The 14,508-nt window shown below is 53.6% G+C and overlaps 1 protein-coding gene across 1 annotated transcript; it reads right to left on the bottom strand.

Moving 5' to 3' along the window:
• Positions 1 to 7,544: 7,544 nt before the first annotated feature.
• KCNJ11 (potassium inwardly rectifying channel subfamily J member 11) lies at positions 7,545 to 10,608 on the bottom strand. Its single transcript, NM_001261615.1, is given in 1 exon segment — positions 7,545 to 10,608. A coding segment is annotated over 1 exon segment (1,173 nt). The 5' UTR covers positions 10,372 to 10,608; the 3' UTR covers positions 7,545 to 9,198.
• Positions 10,609 to 14,508: the final 3,900 nt, after the last annotated feature.

Raw genomic sequence — 14,508 nt, 5'->3', positions numbered from 1 at the left:
GTCTCTCACAAGCTACAACTTAGCACTGGCTCTTCAGGGGACAGGGCTTTATTTCTTTTGTGGCTCCTGGCTACACTTAATCCTCCCTAGGCACTGGAAGGGAACCTGCACTATCATGGCAGTGGTTCCTGACCTATTATGTTTAAATTCCACTGATATGGCAGCATCATCTGGGGACATCCCTAACCTACCCTCTTTTCTAGCGAGTGTGCTATCTCAGATGAGCTGAACAAAGAGGTCTATCATTTCCATGCCCTCATATGGAGACTTAACTGAAAGAGAAGATTGGGTAGGACCTGCACATGACAATCTTATCTTAGAAAAACCAGGGATAGGGGATTCTATAGCTAGAGGCCTCTTCTGGTTTGCTGGTATTCCTGTCCTTGAAAGATCAGTACTTAATATTTCTGTTATGATGCAACGAGGGCAGAAGCCAACAGTAGAAGCCATAGAAGCACAACAACAATCCATAAACTCTTTAGCCTCAGTAGTTATGCAAAATAGACAGGCCCTAGATATCCTTATGGCCAAAGTATGGGGTACCTGTGCACTTTTAAAAAGAAGCGTGTCACTTCTAGATCAACACCTCTAGTCAAGTGGAAGAGAATGTACGGGTGCTTAAAGATCATATTAGAACGTTGATAGATTAAGAGAAAGTGCGGGCTTTAGTCCTAGTTGGCTACAATCCCTGCTGAATGGATTCCAGTCTTCTTTGTGGAACTGGTTAGCTCCTTTATTAGGCCCCCTTTTGCTTGTGTGTTTTGCACTAATGTTTGGACTTTGTATATTCAATACTGTAACTCAAATTGTTTCCACTCACTTAGAGACTGTTAAACTCCAAATGGTGCTGCAGATGGAACCATGCATAGACACGCCATTTTTCTGGGGACCCTTAGACCAATCTCAGGAGGAGCCCTAACTGCTGTAACCCCAACGACGCCCCCTTCCAGCAGGAAGCAGCCAGGAGTGGTCATCGTCCACTTTCCCCAACAGCAGTTGGGGTCTCCACTCCTGAATCAGGAATGAGAGAGGAGGAAGGAAGAAACCAGTCAGGCAGGCAGTTAGGGTGGGTCCTCGGTAAAATTCTTCCAAACAAAAGAACAGCTTGAAAAATCAAACTGCAGGCACAGATAAGAGAACTTGTACAGGGAGGCTTGTCTTAGACATGTCCACAGCTGCCTAGGTAAGAAAGACTACACAGGAGACTTGCCCAGAGATGACCACAATGGAAAATTCCTTCCCCTGAGACATGCGCAGTAAGGGGAACAAAGCCACATGGAGTAACTCAAGCTAAGGGCCTGCATGCACACTGGGAGGACAGGGTAGAACTACCACAAATTTGTGCTTTATGCAAATGAGATGCCCAGCACTCATCAATTTCTTACAAAAGCCTCTGCATTCAAATGTGAAATGGCAACACTCTTTTGGGCCCCCTCTTGGCAGTGGGGAGCTTTCTTTTTTCACTTTTTAAACTTTTGCTCCAACCTCACCTTTGGGCTCCATGCTCCTTAATTTTCTTGGTTGTGAGACAAAAGAACTTCAGGTGATACCTTGGGCAATGAGAGACTGCTACATTGTGGTGCATTGGTGAGACTGTAAAACTATCAGTTTATTGCTGATAACCCCAACATCAGCAATGATGCTTATGGAAAAAGAAAACAAATCTTTTATGATCAGCTGGATTCTGTAGTTGTTTGAAAAGATGACTCCAATCCTTCACCCTTCCCCGCATTCATGTCCATTGCTGTGTAACTTTGCAGTGTCTCCAACCATGTGACGTCTTTCAGCCAACATAAGGAGACAGCAGTGAAGGTGTGCCAGTTCCCAGTGTAAGCCCCAAGAGGCCTTGTGTGTCTTCATTTGCTTCCTTGTGTGCTTCTAATGGTGCTGAGAGAAGGACAGGTCCAGACTAGCCTGCTGGAGGATGAGAGATGCTGGCTCCCACATCCTTGTTGCTCCAGTGGAGGCCAGGCTAGATTAGATGACAGCCACCTGACTCCATGTGAGCAAATCTGAGATCAGCAGAGCTGGCAGAGCCAACTCTCAAATACTTGGAAAATACTTTTAATATTTAAAATGTTTTTTAAAGCCACTGTTTTATACGGGCTTTGTTAACACAGCATAAGCTAAGTGCTACAACTCCTCAGGAACCTGAGCTTTGACCAAAAGGAGTGTGGTAGCCACAGAGATGTGCCTCTGAGGCCCCCTTCGAGAGAGAGCCTGTGTGAGGAGTGCAGTCAGCTGACGGGCTCCAGCTGCAGATCTCAGGGATCTGCTTCAGTATTCCAGCTGGTGCCCTGCTCTCCCCGCACTGCTCCTGCCATTGACTGAGCAAGGCAGGAGCTCCGTGTTGGGAGCTGATGCTGGAATACTGAACTACATCCCGAGATCTCCAGCTGCTGATCTCGGGGATCTGAGGTGGCCATGACTTCCTCAGAGTTGTGTATTAGGTGCTAGAATAACATCATTTTGTTTGATGTCATTTTGTTATCACATTGATGAAAAAAAAATCAATTCCCAACCTGAGCCACTGGCTCTGTGGAGTTTGCATGTTCTGCATGGGTTTTCATCAGGTACTCTGGTTTCCTCTCAGATCCCAGAGATGAGCACTTTCAGTAAATTGGGGTGTCTAAATGGTGCCAGTCTGAGTGAGGGTGTGGGTGTGAGCATGCCTTACAGCCGGATGCCATCCTCTCCAGGGTTGATGCCCACTTAGTGCTCTGAGCCACTGGGATAGGCTCTGGCCACCCACAACTCTGAACTGGAATCATTGGGTGAATAATTATTTGTTTTTAGTAATTTTTTTTTTTCAAGACAAAGTCTCACACTCTGTCACCCAGGCCAGAGTGCAGTGGCACAATCTTGGCCTACTGTAACCTCTACTTCCTGGGCTCAAGCAATACTCCCACCTCAGTTTCCTGAGTAGGTGAGACTACAGGCGCAGGTCACCATGCCTGGCTAATTTTTTTGGTGTTTTTGTAGAGATAAGGTCTTGCCATGTTGTCTAGGCTGGTCTCGAACTCCTGAGCTCAAGCTATCCTCCTGCCTTGGGCTCCCAAAGTGCGAGGATTACAGGCATGAGCCACCGTGCCTGGCCTAATAATCATTCTTAAATGTATATGTAAACATTTATTTCAGTGTTAAATATTGAAGTGTTTGGTCCTTATTTAGAATGTTGATGTATTTTATGACCAGAAATACGCTGTGAACTTAAATCTTTCTTATAGGTTATGGGAAAATTGGTTTTGTTCTACATTATTTTATTTAAAGTCATAGTTTCCTAGATCCTACCAACTCCATTAAATGAGGACTTACTGTACTGAAGCCTGAGGCTCATCTTAGTCCTCCCTCATTCCCCCTGCCTCTTCCTTCACAGTCAGCCTGCACTGTGGTCTGAGGCTTTCCCCGCTACAGTCTCTCTCCTTTATCTTTCATGGAGCCACCCCTAAGTACTCACTTGTACTTCTGACTCCATCTTGAAAGCTGCTTCCTGGAAGATCCAAACTGACACAAGGAGGGACTGAAGGATTCGAATGAGGGAAGTAACCCATTCACCGCTTATTTGAGATGGGGAACTGAAGGACTTTGGCAGTTCCTACACAGAGACAGATGGCAGAGATGACAAGGTTTCTCAGAGAATACGTGAGTAACTGGAGTGACTTTTCCTGATGACCCAGACAGCCTGCTCAAGAGCACACTGTTGGAGCCGCCCTCCTTGGATGGAACTATGGAATGATTTTTATTCTTCTACTTCCCAGGTGAATGGGAAACCAAGGAGACAGTCGGCATTTAACAAAAAGGAATCTGCATCGCAGTCAGAACTGTGTTGCATTTGCTTCTCTCTGGATTACCTTGAAGTTACTCCCCTTCCCGCAATAATAATGGCATTATGAAAAAAACTGGAATTGATCAAATGAAGTCAAGAGTAAACAGAGGAAAGACTACCCAAAGTCTGGTTTGCTTCAGTTGGGGGCTGATGATCTGGGGAGGAGGAGGTTGGGACATATTTGTGCTGCAGGGAACAGTATTTCATGAAGGGGAGGTGTGTGACTAACAAAAGGGTTAACTGGATCCTATAAGCTATAGACAGCTTCTAGGTAGTGCCAACCTGTGCTGCATACCCGAACATTGTTGCTTCCCCCACTGAAGGTAATAAGCTGTGGAGATGCACAGGCACTTTGTATTACTCGTTCCACTCATTGGCCTTGGTGCCTGCCAGGAACTGAGGTCAGGGGAAAGGGAGAAGTTCAAACTCCTGGACCCAGGTTGACCAGTCCAGGCAGCCTGCTCTTCACATCACTCCAGAGTTGAACCTGCCCAGAGTGGAACTAGAATAGGGTGTGGGTAGCACCTGCTTCCCCTCCCATAAAGAGTCAGTGCCCTAGGTGGATAGATCTGGCAGGGGGGCTGCCAATAACCCAGAATCCAGCACAACAAAAGGTACTTCTGGCCCAGCTCCGACTAACCCCACTGTTCTTCCTTTCCCCAGCTTCTTTCAAGCTGGAATCAATCTGTTGTTCTTTGGACCTGAGGTCAACATGACTTTGATGAACGGAATTCATGTCTTCTTTCTAAAGTTATCTGGACACTTGGTACAACACAGAGTGTCTGTTATCTGGGCCTGGGGAGACCTCAGAGGCCCTGGGGAGCCCAGAGACCTGTGGAGTGTCAGGGTGGCTCTCCTCCTGTGAATGCAAGCTCCCTGGGAAAGTTCTCCCTAGAAAAAGATGTGGGGAAGGAGCTCAGATGGACAGAGCCTCCTGCCCGTGGAGAGAGCGTGGGCCCTGGAGAAGCTGCGTGAGTCCTCTCCAGCAGAAGGGCCAGAGGTGCACATTAGTGGGGCTTGGGTGGGTCTCATGGTGACATTGGCTGGAGATGCCGAATCCACAGGTGTTAGGCCTGGGCAGGTTCTAGTGTGTGAGTGGGCTAGTTTTTCTAGAGTAGCACACAGGAAGAGGGTGGCCTGGCTTGCCTTCCCTCTGAAGCTCAGGACTGAGGCCCAGGACACATCTTACACCATTGATATGAGTTGGGGACAGATGGGTAGCAGATGTGCCCAATTGACTGGCTGGGAGAAGAGCCTGGAAGGCAAAGACCTCAGTCTTCCTGTAAGGAGGAGGAAGATGGAGGGCTCACCATGCACGTGGGCCAGAAAAAGTGCCAATGAGGTTGTTCTGACTCCATAGGTGTTTTGGACATAATCTAGGCTGTCACAGAACAGCCAAGCCTGCTGCCAGTTTCCAATCTGGGATCTCAGGTAGCCCCAGGGGCTTGTGGAGTTCCACCTTCCCTTTTGCCCTTGGTCTGGAGACAGCTTTCTCCCTGTGGTGAATGTGACACAACAAGGTGCAGCCCTACTAAAAGCTGGAGCTTGGGTCACTGGGACTGTGTGCTGTGGGGAAGAGGGAGAGGGAAGAGCAGGGCTGTGGCATTAGACAGACTTTGACTGAAATCTTGGACCTGTCTCCTACTAGCTGTGAGATCTTGGCAAATTACCTCCTGCTATAGGCTAAATGTCTGTGTCCCCCTAAAATGCACATGTTAAATCCTAATGCCCAAGGTGATGGTATTTGGAAGTGGGGCCTTTGGGAGGTGATTAGGTGATGAGGGTGGAGCCCTCGTGAATGGGATTGGTGCCCTTGTGTAACAAGGCCCCAGAGAGCTCCCTCACACCTTCCACCATGTAAGGTTACAGGGGAAAGACAGCCATTTAAGAAGCAGGTCTTCAGCAGACACTGAATCCACGGGCACCTTGATCTTGCACTTCCCAGCTTCCAGACTGTGAATAATAAACGTCTATTGTTTATAAGCCACCCAGTCTATGGTATTTTGTTATAGAAGCCTGAATGGTCGAAGACATCACCCTTTCTGATCCTGTTTCCTCATCTACAAACTCAAAGGAGAATGGTGCTTCTCTCATAGTCCTGCTGGGCCACAGTGACACGCGGTACTTCCCTTCTCCTTTTCAGGGGCCCTGTAGTCGAGCCAGCTCTGCACATAGCGTGTGGACGGGCTGGACTGCTTCCTCTGCTGTCATGTGATGACTAATGAATGTAGTCCTGGAGGCTGAATATCACAAACAAAATTATCACAGAAGTTCCTGCCGGGCTGAGTAGCACTCAGGTGAACCTCTTTGTCCCGTTGAGGCTAGTGCCATAGAGAAAGGGTACCCCCAGATGGAGGTAGCACCATCAGTGGGCAAGAACACCTTCGCGGAGGAGGGAGGCTTGATTGAACTGCCTCTCTATGCCTGGAGCTTTCCAGCCCCGCCCTGGGTTTTATGCCTTAAGGCTGGGGGTCTCCCTCAGGTTTGATGGAAAACCTAGGACCAGTGGCCATGATTTTCTCTGCTGAAGTAAGTCTTCTTTGTGGCCAGCAGGTGGCGCTAAGCCCTCAGTTCTGTGGGCTTCACACTCACCAGCAGCTTAAGGTCCCTGGCGGGTGGAGGAAGGTTACTCTGGATGGGGCTCCAAGGATGGTGCTGCCAGCAGGTCCTTATTAGTGAGTCTGGCCCTTCTCCTTGGCCTTAAGGGCAGCCAAGCTGAGTCGCAAGAGCCAGCCTCCTAGAATGCTAGGCTGACTGAGTAGCTTTCACCCCTTCACCCTCTAAACCAGAAATGTGTCAGCTCTGCAAGGAAGGGAATCAGCGCTGGGGACTGCATGGGTGCCAGGAGGGGGCAGCTTAGAGCTCAGACCAGCAGCGACAACTTCCTAGCCCCTTGGCCTTGCCTCTGGAGCCACCTGGGACAGACCCTCACTGATGCCCTGTCTGCAGGCCTCACACTGTAGCAATAACCTTGACTTTGTCCTGTACGCCATCCATCCGTTATTCATTCATTCATTCATTTTTCATTCATGTAGCACCTACTCCGTGTAAGCCAGCCACAGTGCTGAGTCCCAGTCCCTGACCTCAGGGAGCCATGGACTTGGGGATGGGGAGACAGACCCCTAAACGTAGGCAAAAGGAGAATGCCCATAGCACAGCGGAGGGAAGGGACCTTCCTTTCCAGAGAAATCAGGGAAGGTTTCGAGGAGGCATCATTCGGCCTGGATTTTTATGGATTTCAACAGACAGAGGTGAGGCCTGGGCAGTCCAGGCCAAGGGAATAACATAAGCAAGGTCTGGGAGGTAGGAAGCTCAACATTATGTGCCAGGAGGGATAGGACAGCGAGGTACCCAGGGAAGTGGGTGGGCAAAGTGCAGACTCCTGGCAAGAAAACAGTGGGCCATAAAGCCGGAGAGGCAGTCACAGCCCGAATTGGCTGGCTAAGAAGCTAGCCTTGACCCAGAGGTGATGGGGAACTACCGAAGGTATTTCATGGTGGGGGTGGGGGGTGACCCACCCTTCTAAGACCACCCTGGAGGCTGCGTGGCAGATGGATTGCAGTGGGTGAGATGGAGACAAGGAGACCAGGTCACAGGCATTGCCACAGCCCCTAAAATCATGGTCTCAGCTGGGAAGGGGGCACGGTGTGGAAAGAAAGACCCGGCAAATAAACATGACCAAGGGCAAAATAAAAGCACCGTCTCTCTTTAACACTTGTTTGGCCAGTTTTCTCATCATGTAGCTGATTCAGCAGCAATCACAATAGTTAACATTTATTGAGCACTTACTGTAGACCAGGCACTTCAGCATTTTACATGTTTTTCGTTTACTCCCAAAACAATTCTATGAGGTAGGTACTATTAGCATCCATGTTATAGATGAGGCAACTGAGACACAGAGAGGTTAAGTTACTTGACAAAAGTCATACCGCTAGAGCCAGAATTCGAACCCAAGCAGTTGTTGCGAGAGTTAGGGCTCCAATTACTACACTAGTGCCTATGACACCTCTACCCCTCTCCCTGGGCACTCCACCCTTCCAGCAGATCCCTGGGAGTAGAGACAGAGCCCAGGGCTGCAGAGCCTAGTGAGTGCCCAAGGCTGAGTTGGCCAGACAGGCTGACAGGGCTGGGCCATCTGAGGCAGGAGGGAGAAAGTCCCCCTGAGCTGGGGGAAGAGGTGCCAGCCTTCCATCCCTCCCCTGGCCTCCGTGCTAGGGTCTGTGGTGCCTCTTGAAGGGGGTGGCAGCTGCCAGTCCCTGCCTCCCTTCCCACCAGCATGCTTGCTGCTCCCCAGCAAGAAAAGCCCAGAGTTTAGGTCATGAGGGGGAGGCTTTATTGACAACGGAGAAGGCAGAGTTCTAAGCAAGTTCACACAACACTGCTCCAAGGGTCCAGGCGCGGGTCAAACCCGTTAGGACCAAGGGCCTCTTCACCTCAGGGACCTCACTCCCTCCCACCATCCTGAAACTTCCCACACCTTTTCCAGCAACCCAAAGACACCCAACCCCAAGCCACCCTGTGGACAAAGTGAGTGGCAGCCACTGTCATACAGCCAGGACCAGAGTTGGGCCTGAGGCCTAATCATGTGTGGTGGGCACAGGACACCCTCTCCTCAGCCTCTGGGGACAGGTGGGAAGTAGGCAGGGGCAGTAGCCCCAGCCCACAGAGCCCTCATTGCAGGAGGCCAATGTGGCAAAAGGCAGGAGCACTGGCATCTCCTCCTCCCTGTGCCTGAGCGGGGCTCCGCAAAGCCAAGCCTCCTCAGGTCACCTTCCCGTGCTTCCTCCCCTTCCAGCCCTGAAACTGGCCCTCGGAGGGGAGCCCCGTCAGCCCCAGGCTGTCCCTGTCGGTGTAGGCTTCACAGCACCAATCCTCCAGTGGGAACACGCTCTCATCAACTGCTGGCCAGGCCCAGCCCTTAGCCGGGTGCTTTTTCAGGGACCAAGGAGAGCTGGGGCCTGACCACAGGCATTTCTTGAAGCCAAAGAAGCAAAGCAGCAGCCCTCAGGGGATTGTTCTTCCCCAGCCACCTGCCCAGTGTGTGGCTGGTCAATTGTGGGGAGCTAGGACTGGCTGGACACACAGCTTTAGGGCCCAGCACCTCCCACAGCCTGTGCAGCCTTGGGCAGGGGAGAGGGGTGAGGCAATCCTGAATTGGGTTGGGAGGAGCAAGGACAAAAATAACCCAGTACAGGTTCCTGCTGAGGCCAGAAATAGCATAGTGACAAGTGCCTTGTAACACCCTGGATGAGCAGCAGGGGGAGGCTGAGCTGAGGCTAGCCCAGCCTCACACCAGGCCCTGGCTGGGCTACATACCATACCACACGGTCTGTGTGTACGCACGCGTGTGGGGGGAGCTGAGAGACCATGGCTCAGGACAGAGAATCCGGAGAGATGCTGAACTTGGGCTTGGCCTTAGCCATGGCCACGCTACGCTTGCGCAAGGGCCCGCGGGCTGAGGCGAGGGTCAGAGCTTCCAGTAGGCTGTGGTCCTCATCAAGCTGGCGGGCCGTGCAGAGTGGTGTGGGCACTTTGATGGTGTTGCCAAACTTGGAGTAGTCCACAGAGTAACGTCCGTCCTCCTCAGCTACAATGGGGACAAAGCGCTGGCCCCACAGGATCTCATCAGCCAGGTAGGAGGTGCGGGCCTGGGTGGTGATGCCCGTGGTTTCCACCACGCCTTCCAGGATGACAATGATCTCGAGGTCCTGGTGGTGGTGCAGGTCGCTGGGTGCCAGGTCATAGAGTGGGCTGTTGGCATCGATGACATGGTAGATGATCAGCGGGGCCACCAGGAAGATGCTGTTGCCACCCACACCGTTCTCCATAGGGATGTCCACCTGGTGGAGGGGCACCACCTCGCCCTCGGGGCTGGTGGTCTTGCGCACCACCTGCATGTGGATGGTGGCGCTGATGATCATGCTCTTGCGGAGGTCGCCCACACGCAGCATGAAGCAGAGGCGGCCGTGGCGCAGGGCGATCACCGCGTGCTTGCTAAAGATGAGGGTCTCGGCCCTGCGGTGGGCCTGGGCAGTCTTCATGAAGATGCAGCCAAGCATGATGGCGTTGATCATGAGCCCCACGATGTTCTGCACGATGAGGATCAGGATGGCCAGCGGGCACTCCTCAGTCACCATGCGCCCGCCAAAGCCAATAGTCACTTGGACCTCAATGGAGAAAAGGAAGGCAGATGAAAAGGAGTGGATGCTGGTGACACAGGGCTCAGCAGTGCCCTCGTTGGGGGCCAGGTCGCCGTGGGCGAAGGCGATGAGCCACCACACCATGGCGAAGAGCAGCCAGCTGCACAGGAAGGACATGGTGAAGATGAGTAGCGTGTGTGGCCACTTGAGGTCCACCAGCGTGGTGAACACGTCCTGCAGGAAACGGCCCTGCTCCCGGATGTTCTTGTGGGCCACGTTGCAGTTGCCTTTCTTGGACACAAAGCGGGCCCTACGCTCGCGGGCGCGGTACCTGGGCTCGGCAGGGTCCTCTGCCAGGCGTGTCAGCACGTACTCCTCGGGGATGATGCCCTTGCGGGACAGCATGGCTCTGGTGACCCCCAGGGAGGGGCTTCCCCCATCGGAGGCACCCCTGGGTCGTGGCCTAGGGCCTCACTGCGGCGTCCTCTCTGTGGGCACCCTCTCACCCTTGGGCTGCGCTCAGCCTGTGCTGGCCTCACTTCTGAGATAACTCCCCACCAGACTCTTCCTCCCCTCCACCTGCATCCCACTTCACTTCTTAATATCAGCCTCAGGCCAGGCGCGGTGGCTCATGCCTGTAATCCCAGTACTTTGGGAGGCTGAGGCGGGCAGATCACGACGTCAGGAGTTCGAGACCAGCCTGACCAACATGGTGAAACACCATCTTTACTAAAAATAAAAAAGTTAGCCAGGCGTGGTGGTGCGCACCTGTAATCCCAGCTACTCAGGAGGCTGAGGCAGGAGAACCGCTTGAACCCAGGAGGCGGAGGTTGCAGTGAGCCCAGATCATGCCACTGCACTCCAGCCTGGGTGACAGAGTGAGACTCCGTCTCAAAAACAGAAAACAAACAACAAACAAAACAAAAAAACAGCCTCACCCTTGAGCCCACCTGCCTGCCGCCTAGGGAGCCCCCAACCCTGCCGGCTCTCCACCTGGCCCTGGGTCCTCCCTCAGCTTACCCCGCCAGCTGACCACCCTGGGTCTCCCACTGAGAGCCCGTCTCCCCTCCCAGCCTACCTTCTCAGCCCAGCTCAGAACTTAACACCTCCGGATCTCTCCCACTAACCGGACCTCACCCCCACCTCCGGGTCTCCCGCCTCACCTGCCTGGCCTCCGGGGCTCCCAGGCTCCAGCTCAGGTCCTGGCCACCCCCGCCCGTCTCCCCTCCAGGTGTGCCCCCTATGTCCTACTCCACCCTTCTCGGAGAGCCTCCGCCGCTCTCCGGATCCCCCTCCAGCTCTCGTCCTCTCTGTCTCCTTGGGATCCTGCGTTCTCCGGAGTCACCACCCCACCCGGCTCAATTCTGGCTCCCCGGCACGGCGCGCGACCCGGCGGGGCTGACTCCGAGTCGCGGCCTCCCGGTCCCTGCCGCCCGCCCGTGCCGCGGCCCCAGCTCCGCGCCGGGTCCCGGCCCCGCCCGCCGCCGCCGCTGCACCTGCTCCTGCTCCTCACGCCACGGCCGTCGCCTCCCCGCCCCCCTGCCGCCTCCCGGGCGCTCGCGGCTGGCCGTCCTCCCGTCCCTCTGTCCGTCCGTGGGTCCGCTGTGGGTCCGCGGAGACCGACCTGGGCTAGGCGGGGGTCTAGGACGGCGGGAGGGGGACGCACGAGGAGAGGAGCTGGGCCGGGGACCGCCAGGGGGAGCCCGACCTGCTCCGGAGCCGAGGGGGCGGGGCCGGAGCAAGTCCCACCCCTCCCCGCCCCTCCCGCCCCCACCCTCCGCCTCCCTTCCCCGGACTCACAATCTGGCCTTCGGAGTTTTTCTGATCTGCGGGACCCAGAGGTTCCTCCTGCCCACGCTCTACGAAAGTAGGGGGCTGGGAGGAATCTGTGACACGCCTTCCCAGTCTGGGGCCGCTGCCCTGTCGCCCTGGCTCCCCTCCCCCAATATCTCCATCCGTATTTGGGTCAATTATCCGCCTCTCGGCCGCTCCAGGTTTGCAGGTTCCCCGGGAAAAGAGGCACTGAGGGGTGGCGCCACAAATCCCAGGGCTGGGGAAAATTAGGCGGTCCGAGGACTTCTCAACCCACAGCTTCTTTTCTTTGGGGGATACTCTTAATCTTAGTCTTGAATCCTTTGACAATCTGATGGAAGCTCAGACTCCCTCCCATAAAAAAAAAAAAAAAATGGGTCTCGGCAGGAAAGGAACACAGTTTAACACCTGCTATTGCTGTGGGGCAGCCTGGGCGGCTCCATCTTCTCAACCATTCCGGCCCTCCTTTAAAGGTTTGAGCCGAGGGCACTTGCTTTACACTTTCTCACACCTGTCACCTGACTTCTTCCACGTTAGGCCATGAGTGGTATGCCTGAGCAGTGTGTTAGGGCTGCCTCGGGCACTGGGGGACCCAGGCTCTTGTCCAGGCATGGTGGTGTTTCTGTTCAGGCATCAGCCTGAGGCTGCCCTGTGGCATGGACCCCGGTTCTCAGCTGGAAGGAAAGCCTGCTAGATCTCTGTTGTTGGGAGAGTAACGGCTTTACCACTCTCTGCGGCTCAGATCCTTATGGAAGAGCCCCTGACCATCTGCGGCCATTTTGTTGGAGTGGGGGCTTGAGACAGGGGCTGGAGAGGGCAGCGTGGGTGTGGGCCACAATGGAGGCAGGATATGCATTTTATGTTGGATTTTCCTTTCTCTCCCTACCCACCAGCAGTCAGAGCAAACACCACTACAAAGGATGAGTGTGATCATGGGCTGTATTAACAGAGATACAGTGTCTAGGAAGGGGAGGGTAAAATGAGATGAGCAGAGTGGGAAGCTCAAGGAGACAGGGTTACCTGGGGGAATCTCTGCGGCAACTACAACTGTCCAGCCATCAGAAAAGGAAAGTCCCCCGGGGGTTTGGGCACTATTGTAGAAACACCTGGCTTTGAAGGAGGATAAACTAGTAGTTTTTCGTGGCCCAAAGGGTAGAACCAGGACACTAAGTGAAACAGAGGCAGGCTTTGGTTTCACATATGCGAGAGTCAGTTCTAATAACAATAACCAGAGATAAACCACATCTGTGGGGTACCCAAGTCAAGCCGGTGGGCCATGAGGGATGTTATAGAGGGATTTTGGGCCAGGATGACCTTGGGCATCCCTGCAACATTTCACTGTAGGCCCAGCCCTGCCCCCGCTACTTCCCTTCAATCCATCAGGGTGGGATGGATTTGGAGTAGTGGTAGGCATGTGGAGCCCTCTTTCTGCTCCCTGGCTCCACTCCTGGGAGATCTCACAGTGGGGGAAGCTGCTGGGCCCCTGGGGAAATCTCAGAGGTAGAAAGGTTGGGTTCTGCCTTGTAGTGCAGCCTTGAGGCCTCACCTCCCTGCTGCTCACCCTACTGGGGGGGTGAGTCCCCTATCTGAAGGGCTCAGCCTCCCCTTTTGCTCCATCCTGCACTTGCTTATAGTCATCTCCACCAAACACTGAACTTGTCAAGTCCCTTTCTTGCTCAAAACCCTTCTCCCTTTTTGTCCATGGGCATACCCCACACTCCTTGCCCTGGCATTCAGGGCTCTCTGATGTGATGCCCTTCCTACTGCTCTCATCTTTCTCCCACCTCCCTGATCAGCCAACACTCTTAACACACTTCCACCATCACTCCTTACCTCCTGCTGTCCCCACCTGCCACCCCAGCCCTTTCTCTGACTTTCTCCCTATCCAATCCCTATCCCCCACAATGTTTAACTCAAATTTTGTCTTTTCCATGCAGCCTGCCAGGCTTTACAGAGCTCTTCCTTTCTGAGCTTCTCTGGCTCCTGGAACATCCACAGGGGTCTGCACTGGACCTACCTCCAATAACTGGTGGGCTTTTCTTATATTGTGCCTCTCTGATCCTCTTGCAGCCAAGGGTACTCTTAGGTTCGAGAATCTTAGGTCTGCACCCCAGGGCTTGGTGCAGCCAGTACTGCAGATGATATGCAAATGATCATAAAATGAGATGCACATGAGCACCTGCCATTTCTTGGCCGAGGGCAGATGTGCAGCCTTGTTTCATGATGCAGAGGAAGTCAGGACAGCTGCTGTTTCAGTCTCCCTGGTGTCTGGGCTCCAGTGTCTCCCAGACACCACCTGGCTGGCCTGTGGCTCATGCGCTGTGCTTTCCCTCGGAAGGACCACCCTTTCACTTCTGAATGCCCCTGCTTGGGGGATGGAGATGGAGACATGATCCAGGCCTAGCCAGCCAGTGTGTGCCACCCCTCTGATCACAGTGGGGTAGGGATGGGAATGTGACCCAAGTTGATCCATTGAGATTTGCTCCCAGGCTTTTGCTGGAACTATTGGGAAGGAGTATCTGTTTTGCCTCTTGGGTTGCCTTGGGGCAGGATGTAAGCTAGAGCTGCTAGTGGCCATCTGTCATAAGGGAGGGAGAGGAAAATGGAACCCAGAAAGGAAGACGCATCCTGGGTGGATGTCAAACACCTGGATCCAGCCATGCTTGAAGTAGTATACCTCTTAGCCTTGTCAGTCACACACTGCAATAACTTCAGTTTCTGCTTAGGTGA

The sequence above is a fragment of the Macaca mulatta genome, chromosome 14 (assembly GCF_049350105.2).
Source record: "Macaca mulatta isolate MMU2019108-1 chromosome 14, T2T-MMU8v2.0, whole genome shotgun sequence".
Lineage (NCBI taxonomy): Eukaryota > Metazoa > Chordata > Mammalia > Primates > Cercopithecidae > Macaca > Macaca mulatta.
This window is presented reverse-complemented; position numbering and strand designations above follow the sequence as displayed.